Source organism: Oncorhynchus clarkii, chromosome 20, assembly GCF_045791955.1.
Source record: "Oncorhynchus clarkii lewisi isolate Uvic-CL-2024 chromosome 20, UVic_Ocla_1.0, whole genome shotgun sequence".
Classification (NCBI taxonomy): Eukaryota; Metazoa; Chordata; class Actinopteri; order Salmoniformes; family Salmonidae; genus Oncorhynchus; species Oncorhynchus clarkii.
Window position 1 is genome coordinate 65,941,350 of NC_092166.1, and position 21,365 is coordinate 65,962,714.

Sequence of the window (21,365 nt, forward strand, 5' to 3'; positions counted from 1 at the left end):
CTAATGACAATATTTTTGGGCCTTCCTCTGACGCCACCTGGTATAGAGGTTCTTGATGGCAGGGAGCTCGGCCCCAGTGATGTACTGGGCCGTACGCACTACCCTCTTTAGCGCCTTGCGGCCCGATGCCAAGCAGTTGCCATAGCATGTGTTGATGCAGCCAGTTAAGATGCTCTCAATGGTGCAGCTGTAGAACTTTTTGAGGATCTGACAGCCCATGCCAAACCTTTTCAGCCTCTTGAGAGGAAAGAGGCATTGTCATTCCCTCTTCACGTCTTTGTTTTGGTGTGTGTTTGGACCATGATAGATCCTTAGAAAGTGGATACTGAGGAACTTGAAGCTCTCGACCCACTCCACTACAGCCCCATCAATGTGCTCGGCCCGCCAGTGGTCAGGGATGGGGGAAGTGAGGAATGGGATGAGGTCTCCGGAGATGGTCTAGAGAAGGGAGGGGGAATGGGGTCAAGCAGGCAAGTTGTCGGGAGGCCGGACCTCACCAGTTGCAGGATTAGAGGGGAGAAAGAGGTCAAGGTGTAGGGTAGTTTTGTGTGAGTGGGATCAGTGGAATCAATAGGCTGAGTGAATGAGGAGCGTATGTCGTCAACCTTCTTTTCAAAGTGGTTGGCAAAGTCGTCCACAGAGGGGGATGGGTGGAGGATTAAGGAGGGAGGAGAAGGTGTAAGAGTTTCCTCGGTGTAGAGGTGGAAGCTTGAAATTTAGAGTGATAGAAAGTGGCTTTAGCAGTGGATACAGAGGTAGAGAAGATAGACAGGAGGGAGTGAAAGGATGATAGGGTCTCCAATAGTTTAGCTTCCTCCATGCCCGCAATCCTGTTCTGTAAGCTCGCAATGAGTCACTCAGCCACGGGGCAGGAGAGAAGGGCCGAGCCGGCTGGGAGGAAAGGGGATTGTGCGAGTCATAGGATGGAGAGTAGAGTTGAAGAGGCAGAATCAGGAGGCAGGAGGGAGGATTTAGCAGAAGGGGGAGATGATAGGATTGAAGAGGAGAGAGAGGGAGAAGATGGCAACGGCACACAACCATCTGGGTAGGGGCTGAGTGGGTAGGGTTGGAGGAAATGGAGACCGAAAAGGAAACATATTAGTGATCAGAGACCTGGAGGGTGGTTGCAGTGAGATTAGTAGGTAAAAAGCCTCTAGTAAAGATGTCAAGCATATTTCCTGCCTTATGAGTGGGACGGGACTGGGGAAGAGAGGTCAAAAGAGGCAAGGAGGGGAAAGAAAGAGGTGGAAAGAAATTCATTTAAGGCAGACGTTGGGAGGTTGAAGACACCCAGTATGAAGAGCTGTGAGCCATGTTCAGGAAATTAGCTTATCAAGGTGTCAAGTTCATTGAGGAACTCTAAAGGCACCTGGTGGACCATAGATGACAACAATGTTAAGCTTGAGTGGACAAGTGACAGTAACAGTATGGAATTCAACAGCATAACCCACCCACCCACCCATTCCTCCCTCCCTCCCTCCCTCCCTCCATCTTCACCTCCATCTGCATGTTCTGTCACTGCCTCCTCTCTTCTGTCATTGCCATGGTGCCTGGGATGAAAGGGGAAGGGTTTTGGGTGGGTGGGTGGGTGGGGGGTTAGGGGTGTGTTTGGGGTTGGACTGGGTTGTGTGTTCGGATTTTGGGGTGTCTTAAGGGAGTTTTATGTGAGTTTTTTGGAGGTGATTGGGTAAGGTTTATTGGGTGAGGTTTTTTTGGGGGGCGGGGGGGAAGAGGCTGACTGGTGCTGAGACTGGAATAAGAATAATTATCCCACAGAGGTAACAATACTCTCGCACGGGCCTGTCCTAGTGTGTGTGTGTGTGTCACACTCTAGCGGTGATGAATGTTATTTGGCAGGGCCCTCTGTTGGCCAGTGGTCAGACAGCGAGCGGAGCGCTGCTCGACTCCATGCTGCTTCAGCCAAACCGCTAATCAGACCAATGGACGGCTGCCATCTAATGTATTCACACACTGATTAAACAGCTTTCAACACATACGCTTTTTATGACCTTTTATTAAAGCTGTTTACGTTCATTTATAACATGACTTAATATCACCATTAACCAGGCCAAGACTATCTGTATCTGTGATACTGCTGTGGAGTCAAACAAACTAGATAAGCAATATAAAGACCATGTCTGTCCCTCTACCCACACATGCTGGAGTGTTAGTTTCAGTTTGACGTCAAGAAGTATTTCAAATAAATAGCTATAGTACGCTGTTTTACAGACTGTATAAACCGAATAAGAAAACATACATTGGACTATTTTACAGATGGTTGTAAACTATAAATAGAATTAAAAAACATTGGAATGAGGTATATTGAGAGAATGTACAGTACTCTACAGGTTTGAGGTCTCGTTCCAGTAAGCTGTTTTATTTGAGCTCAGCTATAAGTTGGAATAGTTCCTGAGTTTAAACAGGCGTCAAGGAAAAGCACCGTGGGACAGTGCTGTACACCCATAAAAACCAGAAAGAGGGAGAGAATGAAAGGGAGAGAATGCGGTAGAGAGACATGGTAACTGTATGCTCTCTCTTTCTCTCTTTTTCCCACACACACACACACACACACACACACACACACACACACACACACACACACAAAAGTGAGTGCAAAAAAGACGGCCAAGAAAGGTTATAATGCTCTAACCCTCGTCGAACACTAGCTGTTATATAGAAGGCCTGTACATTCCCCTGTTAATGTGCTGCTGGCCTGTTCTTTTACAGCGCTGCTTGATGACAGACAGCCCGTTCTGTCGCTTCTTTGTTTCTCAGAGATAATAACCAGCACTTTACTGCACCCCTCCCTGACTGACAGACAGCCTCACCCACTCTCATTCTCTCACACACACACACACACTAGTGCATGGCATCGCACGAACACGCACATGCACACACGGTGTCGCACACACACTGTGCGGAAACCACAACTGCCTTTTTGCTGTTTTTCTCTCCCTGTGTGTTAATCTAATATGATACCAATGCTGATCCTCGCTGTTCAATCTCACCATCTATAATGAGTAGAGATCTAAACCGTCAGATAAACCTTTTTACCCTCTCATGACCAATTTGCCTCGACCAATATCGTATTCTTTGATTCAAATATACAAATTTGATTATGATTTGATTATGATCTTTAAAAACCCCAAAACATTGAATTATCCCCAGTTGATGTTGACAGCTGTTGTGTCTTTAGAGAGAGGAGACCAGACTACAAAGTTTGTACTAAAACTTTAGCTTTTTCTAGTAGAGCACAAAGTTTGCCCTGAAATTTGACCTGTCTAGTCCTGTCTGATGTGGCAGCTGTAGTTTGTGTGCTGGTTGTTTGTTTACAGGCAGGTGTTGCCTACCTACGACAGTCTGGACGAGCCCTCCATCAAACGCATGAGCACCATCTTCACCACCTCCCTCAACGTCGTCACCACCTTCTACATCACGGTGAGTGGTGCACGCTGATGTCACTTCCCGTCTCGATGTCTTCACCGCATAGTACATTGTTCTATAATGCATGATGGTTTAGGTGTGTATGTGTGTGTGCGTGGCTTTTGAATTTATCACTGTGATTTTCCCCTCTTCCCTCCTTTCTTCCTCTATTCCTCCTCTCCTCCTCTCTCTAGGTGGGCTTCTTTGGTTACGTCAGTTTCACAGACGACATAGCCGGTAACGTTCTGATGAACTTCCCTTCTAACCTGGTGACAGAGATGATCCGGGTGGGCTTCATGATGTCAGTGGCTGTGGGCTTCCCCATGATGATACTGCCCTGTAGACAGGCCATCAACACCATGCTGTTCGAACAACAGGTGAATCTATACACAAATGAAGGTTAACACACACAGTAAACAGTGATAAGAAATGATCATTCCCTAACCAGAAGAGCTTTACTGTAGAATACTGTTAGAATTAGTATTTTTGTCCCCCAGCAGAAGGACGGGACGTTTGCTGCAGGGGGGTACATGCCTCCACTTCGTTTTAAGATGATCACCCTTGCCATCGTCTTCGGAACCATGCTGGGAGGCATCCTCATCCCCAATGGTGTGTGTTTGTATGTGCGTGTGGTGCAGGCGGGCATTCACGTGTGTGTGTGTGTGTGTGTGTGTGTGTTCACGTGTGTGTGTGTGTGTTCACGTGTGTGTGTGTGTTCACGTGTGTGTGTGTGTGTTCGTGTGTGTGTGTGTGTGTGTGTGTTCACGTGTGTGTGTGTGTGCGCGACTGTTTACGTGTTCTTATGTTTGTATGTCCGCAGGCCTTTATGATGCATGTGTTGTTTTATGTGTGTGTTGTAACTCAAGCTTTTTACGACGTGTGTGAATATGAGTTTATGACTCAGTGACTGTCACACTCTTAACACACTCCTTAAATCACACCTCTACTTTTATCTCCTCTGGACGAACAGACAGGAAGATAGCGCTATTATTCTCCCTTCCTCACACACAGCCACACACACACACACACCCTCTGGCTCATAGACCCCCACAGCGCACATTTGTTCTTTAGTGGTCTCCGTTAGTTGTCTGTGTGCTGTAATAATGATCTAGATGTGAAGGTTGGGGTGAGTTTGAATGTTTTATTCATCTTGTTTGGTAAGGCTATTTGTTAGGGCTGTGTTTGGGTAGGGACACACACACACACACACACACTGCTGTGTTTGGCTGGGGTGTGTGTATCTAATCAGGCTAATAGAGAGGAAGGGGGAGGAGGGACTCCAGGGGGAACAGACACTAAATCTGAGGGACACAATATAGCCTGGGTTCCCAGGATGAGAGATGGGGCCTGGGCCCAGCGCCCAGACAGACCTGCCCAGGGGAGGGAGGGGTTGGGTCGGGAAGAGGATGGCACTGGTACTGGCTTGAAACACAGGTTCTGTAAGTGAAGCTTGTACTAGATTAGATCAGGGGGGTGTATGTTTGTGCTTCATTTGGGACAGGGCCATGGGCAAGATGGGTTAAAAGATGGTGTGGAGATACTGACTTCTGATTGAACAGGAAGGCTAAGCCCTGTCCCTGTACTGTACGTATGGTGTGGAGGTGCAGGAAGAGGTGGAGAGAAAGATGGGCGCGGATGAGGAGGATGAGGACTGTTAGCCTGGCTGACGCACAGACCCACGTGGTACACTGTCAGCTAGAGTATGTCGCTTTAGCCAACCAAGGGATTGTGTGTGTGTGTAACTAAATGTTTCTCTATGATCTTATGTCTGTAGTGGAGACCATCCTGGGACTGACTGGAGCCACCATGGGCTCCCTCATCTGCTTCATCTGCCCCGCACTCATCTACAGAAAGATACAGAAGAATGGACTCACTGCACAGGTACCACCGACACACACACACACACACTATCCCTACTAACCCCATCACTGACCAACATCCCTCTCTCGCTCTCTCTCTCTGGTGGTCTTCTGTAGCTCAGTTGATAGACCATGGCGCTTGCAACAACAGGATAGTGTGTTTGATTCCTGGGACCACCCATATGTAAAATGTATACACACTTTTGGATAAGCGTCTGCTAAATGGTATATTTTATTATTATATAATCTTTCTCTCTCTCCCTCTATAGCTGGTGTTATGGGTGGGGTTAGGCATCCTGCTGGTCAGCACCCTTACCACGTTGTCAATCTCAGCCAGTGACTCCACCCCCAAGCAGGCCCCTCCTCCCCCTGCATCGGTCAAGAGTGCCATCTTTGGGGTCCTTCCTGATGTTCCTGATATACGGAACGGTACAGCCCATATATTACTATTATAGCCACAGGCCATGTTCCATCGCCGAGTGAACTTTCCATTCTATTCTGTTCTTTGTTATTCTCTTCTAAATCAGTTCCAAATCTGCAATGTTCAAAACTCCAAAGTTCACATTTTGATGTCATTGTTGGAGAGAGAGGTGCAGAAAAGTGAGAGTATAGAGAACCAGAGCCAAAAGGTGAAAGCAATCTTAAAACAAAGAAATATGGAACCGCAGATAAATGGGGGAATATATTGTGTTTTTGACTGACAGACAGCTAGACAGACTGACAGACGGGGGTAGAGGATAACCACTTGATAATATCGAAGAGAAGCAGCGTTTGACATTGATGGAGCCAGAATGATGCCCTTCAAACTCCAGTGGTTTCTCATCTTCCCCTTATCCCCCCACTCTCTCCCCCTTTCCTTCTCACCTACTCCCTCTCCTCTTCCCCCTTTCCTGGAACAGTGGTATCAGATGGAGGTGGCATGGAGGGAGGGGTTGAGAGGTACAGACAGAGGAAATGAGGGGAGAGATGAGTGAGACAGGAGGGCTGGGGTTAGGGGCTTGAGGGGTTTTGGTAGGAGGAGAAGAGGGGGATCGTAAAAATTAGAAAGAGCTCCACACATATAGGAGCGAGGACAGTTCACACAGCCTCATCCTCTGCCTTCCGTTTTCCTCTTTCTATCACTCTTTATCTCGCTCTCTCCCTCCCTCTGACTGATAGTCGCCCACTTCCTTCCACACCTGTTTCCTGTTTATTGCAGATTAGTGAGGCCAGTAGAACAGAAGCATGGGTCTCTCTCTCTGTACCCTCTCGTAATTTTCTCTCCATTCTCTCCTGATTTTCTCTTAGACTGTACTGTAGCGGGTATGTCAGCATTAGTGTTGCATCTCTTTATAGTTTAGATCTCTGCTGCCATCTAGTGGATCTCACACTCACACATATTGGTATATACAGTGCGTTAAGGAAAGTATTCAGACCCCTTGACTTTTTCCACACTTTGGTACGTTACAGCATTATTCTAAAATGGATTAAATAAAAATTTTCATCAATCTACACACAATACCCCATATTTACTAAGCGAAAACAGGTTTTTAGACATTTTTGCAAATTGATTAAAAAAAATGATACCTTATTTACATACAGTACCAGTCAAGTTTGGACACACCTACTCATTGAAGGTTTAAAAAAAAAAAAAAAAAAAAACTATTTTCTACATTGTAGAATAATAGTGAAGACATCAAAACTATAACATAACACATATGTAGTAACCAAAAAAGTGTTAAACAAATCCAAATATATTTTATATTCTTCAAAGTAGCCACCCGTTGCCTTGATGACAGCTTTGCACACTCTTGGCATTCGCTCAACCAGCTTCATGAGAAATGCTTTTCCAACAGTCTTGAAGGAGTACCCACACAATTTCAATTGATTGGTCATGATTTGGAAAGTCCCACAGTTGACAGTGCATGTCAGAGCAAAAACCAAGCCATGAGGTTGAAGGAATTGTCCGTAGAGCTCCGTGACAGGATTGTGTCGAGGCACAGATCTGGGGAAGGGTACCAAAAAACATCTGTAGCATTGAAGGTCCCCAAGAACACATTGTCTTCCATCATTCTTAAATGGAGGAAGTTTGGAACCACCAAGACTCTTCCTAGAGCTGGCCACCCGACAATACTGAGCAATTGGGCGAGAAGGGCCTTGGTCAGGGAGGTGACCAAGAATCCGATGGTCATTCTGACAGGGCTCCAGAGTTCCTCTGTGGAGATGGTATTCCTTCTGGAAGGTTTTTCTATCTCTGCAGCACTCCACTAATCAGACCTTTATGGTAGAGTGGCCAGACGGTAGCCACTCCTCAGTAAAAGGTACATGACAGCCCACCAAAAAGCACCTAAAGGACTCTTAGACCATGAGAAACAAGATTCTCTGTTCAGATGAAACCAAGATTGAACTCTTTGGCCTGAATGCCAAGTGTCACATCTGGAGGAAACCTGGCACCATCCCTACGGTGAAGCATGGTTGTGGCAGCATCATGCTGTGGGGATGTTTTTCAACAGCAGGGTTAGGAGACTAGTAAGGGAAAGTTGAACGGAGCACAGTACAGAGAGATCCTTGATGAAAACCTGCTCCAGAGTGCTCAGGGACCTCAGAATGGGGTGAATGTTCACCTTCCAACAGGACAACGACCCTCCGCACACAGCCAAAACAATGCAGGCGTGGCTTCGGGACAAGTCTCTGAATGTCCTTGAGTGGCCCAGCCAGAGCCCGAACTTGAACCCGATCTAACATCTCTGGAGAGACCTGGAAATAGCTGTGCATCGACTTTCCCCATCCAACCTGACAGAGCTAGAGAGGTTCTGACATATTCAATCAAGCCTTATCCCAGTCTGCTGTTCCCAAGAAAGCGATGGTAACTGAGCACTCACTTCTGTCATCATGAAGTGCTTTGAAAGACTAGTCAAGGACCATATCACCTCCACCCTAGACCCACTCCAATTTGCTTACCGCCCCAATAGGTCCACAGACGACGCAACCACACTGCACAAACCCATCTGGACAAGAGGAATAACTATGTGAGAATGCTGTTCATCGACTACAGCTCAGCATTTAACACCTAGTACCCTCCAAACTCGTCATCAAGCTCGAGACCCTGGGTCTTGACCCCGCCCTGTACAACTGGGTACTGGACGGGCCGCCCCTAAGTGGTGAGGGTAGGTAACAACATCTCCCCCCCGCTGATCCTCAACACTGGGGCCCCACAAGGGTGCGTTCTGAGCCCTCTCCTGTACTCCCTGTTCACACACGACTGCGTGGCCATGCACGCCTCCAACTCAATCATCAAGTTTGCAGACGACACTACAGTGGTAGGCTTGATTACCAACAACAACGAGACGGCCTACAGGGAGGAGGGGAGGGCCCTCGGAGTGTGGTGTCAGGAAAATAACCTCACACTCAACGTCAACAAAACAAAGGAGATGATCGTGGACTTCAGGAAACAGCAGAGGGAGCACCCCCCTATCCACATCGACGGGACAGTAGTGGAGAGGATAGAACGTTTTAACTGCCTGTTCACCCCGCTATCATCCAGAAGGGGAGGTCAGTACAGGTGCATCAAAGCAGGGACCGAGAGACTGCTAAAACAGCTTCTATCTCAAGGCCATCAGACTGTTAAACAGCCACCACTAACATTGAGTGGCTGCTGCCATACATGTAAAAAATGTATCACTAGCCACTTTAAACAATGCCACTTAATATAATGTTTACATACCCTACATTACTCATATCATATGTATATACTGAACTCAATACCACCTACTGCATCTTGCCATCTTTATGTAATACATGTATCACTAGCCACTTTAAACTATGCCACTTAATATAATGTTTACATACCCTACATTACTCATCTCATATGTATATACTGTACTCAATACCATCTACTGCATCTTGCCTATGCCGTTCTGTACCATCACTCATTCATATATCTTTATGTACATATTTTTCATCCCTTTACACTTGTGTATAAGGTAGCTGTGGTGAAATTGTTAGATTACTCGTTGGTTATTACTGCATTGTCGGAACTAGAAGCACAAGCATTTCGCTACACTCGCATTAACATCTGCTAACCATGTGTATGTGACAAATACAATTTGATTTGATCTGCAGAGAAGAATGGGAGAAACTCCCCAAATACAGGTGTCCCAAACTTGTAGCATCATACCCAAGAAGACTTGAGGCTGTAGTTGCTGCCAAAGGTGTTTTTGCTTTGTCTTTTATGGGATATTGTGTGTAGATTGAGGGGAAAAAACGATTTTATCCATTTTAGAATAAAATTTATAAAATAACGTAACAATAACGTAACAAAATGTGGAAAAAGTCAAGGGGTCTGAATACTTTCCGAATGCACTGCATTCTCTCTCTCTCTTGTCTCGCTCTCATTTCTCTCCCTCCCTCTCCCTCCCAGCAGTAGAAAAGCCAGTGGCAGTGAAACAGCCTGAGGTGAAGCCTGAGTTGGCGGAGAGGCCTAATGCCCCAGCTGCAGTAGAGCCAGACCGTCCAGTGGAGAGACAGCAGGAACAGGCTGAGGCCCCCCAGATCAAAGGACCTGAACAAGCAGTAGCAGACATGAAAAAGAAGGAGGAGGTACAGCTGGACCGCCCCGACGCAGGTATGGAACTAGGGGGAACCTTTCAGAACTAGGGAGAGAGTTTCAGAACCTAGGAGAACCTGTTAGAACCAAGCAAAATCCACTAGACTGCAACATACAAGAAAACCCATAATCTATAAGTGCTAGGTTTAAAAGAGTCAGGAATACTATTTACAGCAACACATGAAAACCCATGTGTTATACCTGTGTGTGTGTCCCTCCTCCCTCCCTTCAGGTGTGGCGGTACCTGATGGGGAGGCCCATCGGCACGAGCCGCCCATCCCTCACGATGAGGTCCAGATAGAGAAGAGGAAGAACGACGCCGAGCTGGAGGAGGAGAAGAACCAACCTGCAGCTGGAGGAGAAGAGGGGCAGTCTGAGGGAGGAGAGAAGAAGGAAATGGTGGTGAAAAAGGAGGAATTGGAAGAGGCCGAGGCTCAGTTCAATGAGGTGCTGGAGAAGCCTGACCCGGGGGTGGGGAAGAAACAAGAAGTCCTGCCCCTAAAGGAAGTGGAGAAACTTGGCCCAGTGAAAGAGGTGCTTGCTGTGAAGGATATGGTGGCTGAGCAGGCGCTGGTTGAGGATTTGGCCAAAGCCCCAGATGCTGCTGGGAAACGTGCGTATGACTGTTCTTTATCCAGAACATTCAATCAACTCAGATGCTCAGGGATTTGATTGGCAGTAGATGTTTGACGTCACCCGACCTTTGACACTGTGGTTTAGGTGAGCCGGCGGCCCCAGTTCCTGTGGCAGTGGTTCCTGGGGCAGCGGAGGTGGCTGCTGCTCCAGAAGCAAAGGAAGAGAGGGAGGGAGGAGCAGAGGACAAAATGGATGGTAAGTGGAAGAGTAAGAAGGAGTAAAGAATTGAAGTACAGACCAAGGACCAGGGTTAGCAGCTCATAGACTGGCAGAATGGATGGATTTTTTTATAAATTCTTGTTATAGTGGATATACAGTGAAGTCGGAAGTTTACATACACCTTAACCAAATACATTTAAACTCAGTTTTTCACAATTCCTGACATTTAATCCTAAAAATGCCCTGTTTTTAGGTTAGTTAGAATCACCACTTTGTTTTAAGAATGTGAAATAATAGTAGAGAGAGTGATTTATTTCAGCTTTTATTGCTTTCATCATATTTCCAGTGGGTCAGAGGTTTACATACACTCAATTAGTATTTGGTAGCATTGCCTTTAAATTGTTTAACTTGGGACAAACATTTCGGGTAACCTTCCACAAGCCTCCCACAATAGGTTGGGTGAATTTTGGCCCATTCCTCCTGACAGAGCTGGTGTAACTGAGTCAGGTTTGTAGGCCTCCTTGCTCACACAGGCTTTTTCAGTTCTGCCCACAAATTTTCTATGGGATTGAGGTCAGGGCTTTCTGATGGCTCCTTCAATACCTTGACTTTGTTGTCCTTAAGCCATTTTGCCACAACATTGGAGTATGCTTGGGGTCATTGTCCATTTGGAAGACCCATTTGCGACCAAGCTTTAACTTCCTGACTGATGTCTTCATATGTTGCTTCAATATATCCACATAATTTTCCTTGCTCATGATGCCATCTATTTTGTGAAGTGCACAAGTCCCTCCTGCAGCAAAGCACCCCCACAACATGATGCTGCCACGGTTGGGATGGTGTTCTTTGGCTTGCAAGCCTCCCCCTTTTTCCTCCAAACATAACAATGGTCATTATGGCCAAACAGTTCTATTTTTGTTTCATCAGACCAGAGGACATTTCTCCAAAAAGTACAATCTTTGTCCCCATGTGCAGTTTCAAACCGTAGTCTGGATTTTTTTATGCCGATTTTGGAGCAGTGGCTTCTTCCTTGCTGAGCGGCCTTTCAGGTTATGTCGATATAGATCTAATTTTACTGTGGATATAGATACTTTTGTACCTGTTTCCTCCAGCATCTTCACAAGGTCCTTCGCTGTTGTTCTGGGATTGATTTGCACTTTTCGCACCAAAGTATGTTCATCAGAACGCGTCTCCTTCCTGAGCGGTATGATGGCTGCGTGGTCCCATGGTGTTTATACTTGCGTACTATTGTTTGTACAGATGAACGTGGCACCTTCAGGCGTTTGGAAATCACTCCCAAGGATGAACCAGACTTGTGGAGGTCTACCATTTTTTTTCTTAGGTCTTGGCTGATTTCTTTTGATTTTCTCATGATGTCAAGCAAGAGGCCCTGAGTTTGAAGGTAGGCCTTGAAATACATCCACAGGTACACCTCCAATTGACTCAAATTATGTCAATTAGCCTATCAGAAGCTTCTAAAGCCATTACATTTTCTGGAATTTTCCAAGCTGTTTGAAGGCACAGTCAACTTAGTGTATGTAATCTTCTGACCCACTGGAATAGTGATACAGTGAAATAATCTGTTGTAAAAAAATTACTCCTGTCATGCACAAAGTAGATGTCTTAACCGACTTGCCAAAACTATAGTTTGTTAACAAGAAGTTTGTGGAGTGGTTGAAAAACGAGTTGTAATGACTCCAACCTAAGTGTATGTAAACCTCCCACTTCAGTTGTCCCATTCCATGCTATGTCTGTATTCTTTCTCTCTCTGACTTGTACCGCCTCTTTGTCTGACTGCTTCTCTCTCTATCTCTCTTCTCGCTTTCCATCTCAAGTGTGTCTTTGGCAGCAAGCTTTTGCCTGGTTGTTTTTGAAGTGGGATTCTCTCGTTACTTTCTCGCTCTTTGGCTTGATTCACTCAGGACACTCCGCAGCACATTTTTGGTTTCTCTCTGCTGACTCACTCTTTCTTTTCTCTCTTTCTCGCTCCTTTTCTTTTCCTCTGCTGGGCTCCTGTCACAGTGATAAAAAAGATGGTTGCAGGTATGAACTCCTCTCTCTCCTACTGTATTCACATCTAGTCATTCAATCAACTAATGAAGTCTGAGATGAGAGCGTAGTACCCAGTTTAGTAATATTTTCTAGTTCTGCCCCCCCCAACCCACATGGCCATAATCCCCAAGTCCTAACCCACCTCACGCCCTCTCACACAGTATCCCCCCACCTTGCCTAAACTGCTCACATCTTGTTTGTAGCAACCATATCCTACATTAGTTTGACTGAGTTATCCCTCCTCCAGCCCCCCACCCATAAACACATCCCTATGCTGTTTGTTTGGATAAATCGAATGCTCCTTCTCCCTCCGATGTAGATACCAATACTGCTCAATATACAGTGCATTCGGAAAGTATTCAGACCCCTTGACTTTTTGCACATTTTTTGTTACAGCCTTCTAAAATGTATTCAATTGTTTATTTTTCTTCATTTATCTACACACAGTACCCCATAATAAGAAAGCAAAAACAATAATAAATAATTGTTAAAAAACTGATCACATTTACATAAGTATTCAGACCCTTTACTCTGTACTTTGTTGACGTACCTTTGGCAGCGATTACAGTCTTGAGTCTTGTTGGGTATGACGCTACAAGCTTGGCATACCTGTATTTGGGGAGTTTCTCCCATTCTTCTCTGCAGATCCTCTCAAGCTCTGTCAGGTTGGATGGGGAGCGTTGCTGCACATCTATTTCTATCTATTTCCTGGGCTCAGAGACTTGTCCCGAAGCCACTCCTGCGTTGTCTTTGCTGTACTTTGCTAATTTCATCTTTCCCTCGATCCTGACTAGTCTCCCAGTCCCTGCTGTTGAAAAACATCCCCACAGCATGATGCTGCCACCACCACCATGCTTCACCGTAGGGATGGTGCCAGGTTTCCTCCAGACGTGACGCTTTGCATTCATGCCAAAGAATTCAATCTGGGTTTCATCAGACCAGAGAATCTTGTTTCTCATGGTCTGAGTCTTTAACTTCAAGTGGACTGTCATGTGCCTTTTACTGAGTGGCTTCCGTCTGGCCACTCTACCATAAAGGTCTGATTGGTGGAGTGCTGCAGAGATGGTTGTCCTTCTGGAAGGTTCTCCCATCTCCACAGAGGAACTCTAGAGCTCTGTCAGAGTGACCATCGGGTTCTTGGTCACCTCCCTGACCACGGCCCCCCGATTGCTCAGTTTGGCTGGGCGGCCAGCTCTAGGAAGAATTTTGGTGCTTCCAAATTTCCTCCATTTTTAAGAATGATGGAGGCCACTGTGTTCTTGGGGACCTTCAATGCTGCAGACATTATTTTTGTCGCTCTACGGACAATTCCTTCAACATAATGGCTTGGTTTTTGCTCTGACATGCACTGTCAACTGGGACTTTCCAAATCATGTCCAATTAATTGAATTTATCACAGGTTGACTCCAATCAAATTGTAGAAACATCTCAAGGATGATCAATGGAAACCGGATGCATCTGAGCTCAATTTCGAGTCTCATAGCAAAGTGTCTGAATAGTTTATTTTTAATACATTTGAAAAAAATGTTTATTAAAGATATTCACTTTGTCATTATGGGGTATTGTATGGAGATTGATTTAAACATACAGTCAATAATACAGTAGAAACAAGTCTATATACGATGTGAGCAAATGAGGTGAGTTAAGGGAGGTAAAGGCAAAAAAAAAGGCCATGGTGGCAAAGTAAATACAATATAGCAAGTAAAACACTGGAATGGTAGATTTGCAGTGGAAGAATGTGCAAAGTAGAAATAAAAATAATGGGGTGCAAAGGAGCAAAATAAATGAATAAATAAAATAAATACAGTAGGGAAAGAGGTAGTTGTCTGGGCTAAATTATACTGTAGATGGGCTATGTACAAGTGCAGTAATCTGCACGGACAGCTGGTGCTTAAAGCTAGTGAGGGAGATAAGTGTTTCCAGTTTCAGAGATGTTTGTAGTTCGTTCCAGTCATTGGCAGCAGAGAACTGGAAGGAGATGCGGTCAAAGAAAGAATTGGTTTTGGGGGTGACCAGAGAGATATACCTGCTGGAGCGCGTGCTACAGGTGGGTGACGCTATGGTGACCAGCGAGCTGAGATAAGGGGGGACTTTACTTAGCAGGGTCTTGTAGATGACATGGAGCCTGTGGGTTTGGCGACGAGTATGAAGCGAGGGCCAGCCAACGAGAGCGTACAGGTCGCAATGGTGGGTAGTATATGGGGCTTTGGTGACAAAACGGATGGCACTGTGATAGACTGCATCCAATTAGTTGAGTAGGGTATTGGAAGCTATTTTGTAAATGACATTGCCGAAGTCGAGGATTGGTAGGATGGTCAGTTTTACAAGGGTATGTTTGGCAGCATGAGTGAATGATGCTTTGTTGCGAAATAGGAAGCCAATTCTAGATTTAACTTTGGATTGGAGATGTTTGATGTGGGTCTGGAAGGAGAGTTTACAGTCTAACCAGACACCTAGGTATTTGTAGTTGTCCATGTATTCTAAGTCAGAGCCGTCCAGAGTAGTGATGATGGACAGGCGGGCAGGTGCAGGCAGTGATTGGTTGAAGAGCATGCATTTAGTTTTACTTGTATTTAAGAGCAATTGGAGGCCACGGACGGAGAGTTGTATGGCATTGAAGCTTGCCTGGAGGGTTGTTAACAGTGTCCAAAGAAGGGCCAGAAGTATACAGAATGGTGTCGTCTGCGTAGAGGTGGATCAGAGACTCACCAGCAGCAAGAGCGACATCATTGATGTATACAGAGAAGATAGTCGGTCCAAGAATTGAACCCTGTGGCACCCCCATAGAGACTGCCAGAGGCCCGGACAACAGGCCCTCCAATTTGACACACTGAACTCTATCTGAGAAGTAGTTGGTGAACCAGGCGAGGCAATCATTTGAGAAACCAAGGCTGTCGAGTCTGCCGATGAGGATGATTGATGATTTAATACATTTTATAATAAGGCTGTAACATCACAAAATATGGAAAAATGGAAGTTGTCTGAATACTTTCTGAATGCACTGTATGATTTATGAACTTGTAATTGACTCCCCCTGTGTGTGTTTTGGTATGTTCTAACCCTGTCTCCCCCCATGTAGAGGGTCAGTTGGACCATGCCGTTCTGCTGCAGGTTATAAAGGAGCAGCAGGAGCAGCAGAAGAGACTGTTGGACCAGCAGGAGAAACTACTGGCTGTCATACAGGAACAACACCAGGAGATGCACCCCAAAAAGACAGGTGTGTACACACACACACACACACTCCGTGTGTGCACTCTCGTACATGCTCTAAGTTTATATTCTGATGCATGTCTAAGTGCTGAGTATGAGTAATTGAAATGTTAGGTCAGTTAAAGGGAAAGTAAATAATGATCTTTGTATCTTGTGTTACATTAGATGGAGCTCCAGAGGCTGATGCAGAGAAGGGAGTACAGGAGGAGGGGGGAGCATCCAAGCTCAAAGACCCAGATCAAGATGGCCCTGCCCTGGCCTCAGATGCCAAGGATCCCAAAGGAGCAGAAGCTCTACAGGCCGGAGGGGCCGAGCCTCACGTCCAGCCCCAGAATGAGGTCCTCCCTGTGGAGAAGAGTGCAGAAGAGCAGGTCGTCAAAGTGGTTCTCCCCGTGATCCCCAAGGAAGTAGTCCAGGAAGTCCCTAAACAGACGATTGTGGCAGGGGCAGCGTTGGAGGCCCCTAAGGAGAGGGAGCTGGGAGCTAGAGGGGTACCGCTGGGTCAGAAGGTGGCAGAGGGGGTGAAGGTAGAACCAGACCAGCCCAAACACAGAAAGGAGCAACCACCACCTGCTAAAGCTGAGGACGGGCCAGGGAAAGGATCGGTAGAGGCAGTAGACAAGGACAAGGAGAGGATGGAGAAAGAGACACTGGAAGAGGAGAGGATCAATAGAGAGGTACAGGCGAGAGTGGAGAAGGAACGGTTAGAGAGGGAGAGGAGAGGGAAACTGGTGAGAGAGCAGGAGATGGAAAAAGACCAAGTAAAGAAGGAGAGAGCGGAGAAAGAGAGGCTGGGAAAGGAGCGAGCAGAGAGGGAGAAGGTGGATAAGGAGAAAGCAGAGCAAGAGAGGATCCAGTGGGAGAAGGAAAAGACTGAGAGAGAGGTGATGGAGAGAGCGAAGAGGGGAGGAAGAGGGGAGGAACAGGCTCTGGCTGTAGCTGGGCCAGGACCTGTCGAACCAGGAGAACTAGAGGCTGTGAAGAAGAGTGGACGGGACCTGAAGGAGAGGGCAGCCGTCCAGTCAGACTCCAGGGACTTTGTGGAAGCCCAGCCCCAGGTGATCCACGAGAAGGAGAAGGCCAGGGACCAAGGAGACATGGACCTGAGGAGGAGAAGGAGAGCCCTGGGGGTAGGAGGTGCTGGATGGGCAGGGGAGTCCAGGGAGGGTGAGCTGGAGCCCTTCTTGGACATGGGGGGGTCAGATCTCCATGCAGCCTTGGGGGGAGCACTGGTACACACACGCCAGATTAAACAGACCTCTGAGCTTGAGAGAGACGAGTAACAGGGACTGGGTAACGGCATACACGCACATGAATACGGTATAACATACACTCATGGACCATTGGGTTGGACTGTGCGAATCCCTATATTTAAACAAACACACTCACATAGTGGGTCAGACTGTGCACACACACACTGGGTCAGACTGCGCTAACCTTGTACACATGTTCATACTAATCACAACGCATACACACACTCTTTCTCTCCCCCACACAGTCATGTACTGTGGATCACACTCTATTGCCTTACCACCTGCCTTCACAATACCTGACATGTACAGGAGGAGTGTTAGTGGGTGAGATGCATTGATGTGATAGGGAACATTCTGGCTGCGTTTACACAGGCAACCCAATTCTGATCTTTTTCACAATTATTGGCAAAAGATCTGATCTGAATTGGGCAGCGTCTTCGTGTGACCTTAGTCTGTGGGCATCTATTACCAAATACTAGTGCTTTCTTTAGTGCTCCTGCCATGATTCCAGAAGATACAGGATAATAGTGATGATAAAGATATTGTAGCAATGATCACATATTATTCTATAATAATATGCTGTATAATGCTGCCATAGATCTAGTCTTTATTAAAAAATATATTTGTATGTAAATGTTAACTTATTTTTAGTTTTCTCTGGGGTGAGATTTGGACTAGAATGTATGTTAAGCGATGCAATACCACATACAGTTTCCTTTTTTCCTGTGTTTTGAGAGAGCAATGTACCATCTATCCAATGACTTGTATTTTAGTCATTTAAAATCCCTTGATACTTTAAGTGATTTGGAGTTTTCATTTTGGCTCTGGAAAGATTACGTGCTGGTGTTTTTGTTACTGTAGGGGTTTTGTTAAGCCCAATGTATGTTGGTTATCGTGTGCTGTAAATAGCGTCTATATGTTCTCTGAACTGTCGCTAAATGTCCTCGTGCTGGTTTTTACATATTTTTGGAAAGCGTTCAAAGAACATTTAAATAGGGATCAATTGGTTAGCTTCAGTGCTTCTTCCAGATAATTTGACTCTTGATTTTGAAAACAGAATCATATTTTTGATGAATAAAAATAAGAATGTAGTGCTGTAGAAATGCGTATCCTTGTCACACACATACGGTACAATTCCAATATGATTTTATTTTTCGTGTGAGTTCTGAATCCATTGATTCTACATTCCATGTTCTCGTGCCTTACATGTGCTACAGCAGTGTTTCTTCTGTGACTGTAAAGGAATATGGTCATTTTGTTTTGTCGTATCCTGTGTGTGAGGGCTCCACTGCTTTGTGCCTTTATCCTTTATCCTATCCTTTATCCTAGGGGTGAAATGAACGGGTCGAAGTGAATATCTTTATGCCTGTATTGAGATGTAAATGCATCATTTCCAGAACAGAAGTGCAATTAGTCGTCATCTCTATTCTTGTAGCATTTGAAACAGTGGCTTGGACTTCTTCAATGGTGCCCAGTGCTGTGGCTACCATAAGGAACAGTGAATGAAATGGACTTCATAGAGGGAGGACATCAACAGTGTCTTCATGACTTCTTTAATTCTGGGTCGACTCATATTTCTGAAAATGTCACAATATGAAATGTTGGTTGTCAATGTGTGTTGTGTACATTAACCAAAGAGAACCCCATACACCAATTTGCATATTTCTACATGACAAATACACAGTCCTGCAAGTCTTCGGTGGTGGGTTACATGTTATTACATAGTCAAACGGTATGACCTTGACGCACTATTGAAGACTAGTTGAAACACCATGCTAGCATTACCTCAGGGACCAACAACAGGTCAAACATTATGCTTGTGGGACTAGTCAAGATATCTTTCAGCACCTGCCATCATAGTACTGTTTCAGTAATGCATGATGTTCATGGAACAACAGGGACATTAGGTCAACTGCCTGGGGTGTAGTCATTAGTGCAGACTGCAAACAGATGCAAACGTTTTACAATGTAATTGAGCGTTTCTATTGAACAAATTCAGGTAGGTCCATCCTCGTTTCCGTCCGTTTAGTTCCTAGTGAATACACCCCTGTTTATGTTGACGATAAAGCCTATGTCCAGCAGAATGCACTATATGTCCAGCAGAGATGTGTTGGGCGGAATGGTCTACTTCACTCCCTTCTTGGCCTGCAAGACAATAAGATGATCAAGTCAGTTGAATTTATACATCAAAGACAGACAAAATGTCATAGAAAATGATGGAACACCTGTAATATGCCACTCACTGCTGTAACAATGCAAGTCTTCAGAGCATCAAACTCTTTAACACACAGGTCCTTTCTCAGCTCCTGTCTGCCTGTGGTAGTAGCTGTCACACACTTCCCATAAGCTGCAGCCTGAGGACATGATATTCAAAAGTCAGTATTTAGATCAAACTTCTGTTGGGAGGATGATTGCGGAAACACAATAGATATATTATTGTTTAAGGCAGTGTTTCCACCTTCTTTTATTTTACGAGCTTCCTCCCCAAAAGCATCATCCAGGGCCACAAGCCAAATTCCTTGGTGGGCCGCCCCAGTTATACAATGGTAGGAGAAACACTGGGACAAGTCCTCACATTGGCAGAATGACAACTTAACTTGGCTTCATGCTTTTGGATATTGTATGGCAAACAGTGGCTATCTATACTGAACAAAAATATAAACATATAAAGTATTGGTCCCATGTTTTATGAGCTGAAATAAAAGATCACAGAAATGTTCCATATGCACAAAAAGCTTACTTCAATTTTTTGACAAATTTGCTTACATCACGCTTAGTGAGCATTTCCCCTTTTCCAAGATAACCCATCCATTTGACAGGTGTGGCATATCAAGAAGCTGATTAAAGCGGCATTATTATTACATAGGTGCACCTTGTGCCTGGGACAAAAAGTCAGCAGTTTAGTCACACAACACAATGCCACAGATGTCTCATGTTTTGAGGGAGCGTGCAATTGCCATGCTGACTACAGGAATGTCCACCAGAGCTGTTGCTAGAGAATGTGATGTTCATTTCTCTACCATAAGCCAACTCCAATGTCGTTTTAGAGAATTTGGCAGTATGTCAACCGGCCCCACAACCGCAGACCACGTGTAACCACGCCAGCCCAGGATCTCCACATCTGGCTTCTTCAACTGCGGGATCGTCTGAGGCCAGCGAACTGATGAAACTGAGGGGTATTTATGTCTCTAATAAAGGCCTTTTGTGGGGAAAAACGAATTATGATTGGCTGGACCTGGCTCCCAGTGGGTGGGCTTATGCCCTCCCAGGCCCACCCATGGTTGCACCCCTGCCCAGTCATGTGAAATCCATAGATTAGGGCCTAATTTATTTATTTCAATTGACTGCTCTCCTCATATGAACTGTAACTCAGTAAAATCGTAGAAATTGTTGCATATTGCCTTTATATATTTTTTCAGTATGAATTTGTTTGGTGGCTACGCACCTCACCAGAACACTGGGCAAACAGCTCTGGGAACCGTCTCATCCTCTCCCGACTGCGAGTCCACACATTTGTCCCCGACATGATCAGTTGTGTGAGCAGCAGCAGAGATGGACACTTGTTCAATACTCTTTGACAGTGGAAAAACAACGAATAACAATCTAATGCCCCAGCATTAGCTCTTGTACAATATCAGCTTAGTATCATAGAAATAAAAGGCATTCGTAGGAAAATATCCACTCAAATCATTGGCTCGCCCAGACCATGGACGGCACCATGTTGTTGACCCTGAATCAGGAAATGACACGCATGTAAATCTACAAACGTGATTTGTTAATTTCCACGTCCATCTTCTTCTGTGGGGTTTATCAGCGATTGGCAACCAACGTTATGGTGCATTACCGCCACCTACTGTACTGGAATGTGGGTCGGAGACCTGCTAGCCCCGTTAAAAAAAACATATTTAATACTGTATCTAATGACGTTCTACTCAGTATACTATTTAAACAAATTTCCTGTATACCCTTCTCCCTCATACTGGATCTCAGCCTCTCGCTTCCCGCTAATACTGCCCACACTGTATCAGTACATGCTCCACTGTCTCTGGTTTCCTGGCAAGAATCACACTTTCCTGCTGGATGCTTTTCTATCACATGTATAGTCTTATTCAACTGGCTGCTACATGAGCTAAAGGACTCAGACTCATCAATACTGCACATGAATAAGAGCAAATAACTTCTCTGTCT

At 45.4% G+C, this 21,365-nt stretch overlaps 2 protein-coding genes across 10 annotated transcripts in view; one reads left to right on the forward strand and one right to left on the reverse strand.

Annotated features, from left to right (window-relative positions):
- LOC139376767 (putative sodium-coupled neutral amino acid transporter 10) overlaps nucleotides 1-19,911 on the forward strand; it is a 32,732-nt gene extending 12,821 nt beyond the window's left edge. For 3 of the 9 annotated variants that reach the window (XM_071119673.1, XM_071119675.1, XM_071119680.1), the window contains 11 exons: nucleotides 3,336-3,438; nucleotides 3,618-3,800; nucleotides 3,921-4,032; nucleotides 5,198-5,304; nucleotides 5,552-5,711; nucleotides 9,685-9,885; nucleotides 10,100-10,480; nucleotides 10,588-10,698; nucleotides 12,685-12,705; nucleotides 15,794-15,931; nucleotides 16,090-19,911. In XM_071119673.1, the coding sequence (XP_070975774.1) occupies nucleotides 3,336-3,438; nucleotides 3,618-3,800; nucleotides 3,921-4,032; nucleotides 5,198-5,304; nucleotides 5,552-5,711; nucleotides 9,685-9,885; nucleotides 10,100-10,480; nucleotides 10,588-10,698; nucleotides 12,685-12,705; nucleotides 15,794-15,931; nucleotides 16,090-17,207 (2,635 nt within the window). In that variant the 3' untranslated portion in view covers nucleotides 17,208-19,911. Of the gene's footprint in view, nucleotides 1-3,335; nucleotides 3,439-3,617; nucleotides 3,801-3,920; nucleotides 4,033-5,197; nucleotides 5,305-5,551; nucleotides 5,712-9,681; nucleotides 9,886-10,099; nucleotides 10,481-10,587; nucleotides 10,699-12,684; nucleotides 12,706-15,793; nucleotides 15,932-16,089 lie in introns of all 9 variants that reach the window. The other 6 variants (XM_071119672.1, XM_071119671.1, XM_071119678.1 and 3 more) reach the window with 3 other exon arrangements.
- LOC139376768 (NADH:ubiquinone oxidoreductase complex assembly factor 8) lies at nucleotides 18,529-20,928 on the reverse strand. Its single transcript, XM_071119681.1, has 3 exons — nucleotides 20,623-20,928; nucleotides 19,421-19,531; nucleotides 18,529-19,322 (listed from the first exon to the last, which is right to left on the reverse strand). The coding sequence occupies exons 1-3, from the start codon at nucleotides 20,701-20,703 to the stop codon at nucleotides 19,302-19,304; spliced, it is 213 nt and encodes a 70-aa protein (XP_070975782.1). The 5' UTR covers nucleotides 20,704-20,928; the 3' UTR covers nucleotides 18,529-19,301.
- Nucleotides 20,929-21,365: the final 437 nt, after the last annotated feature.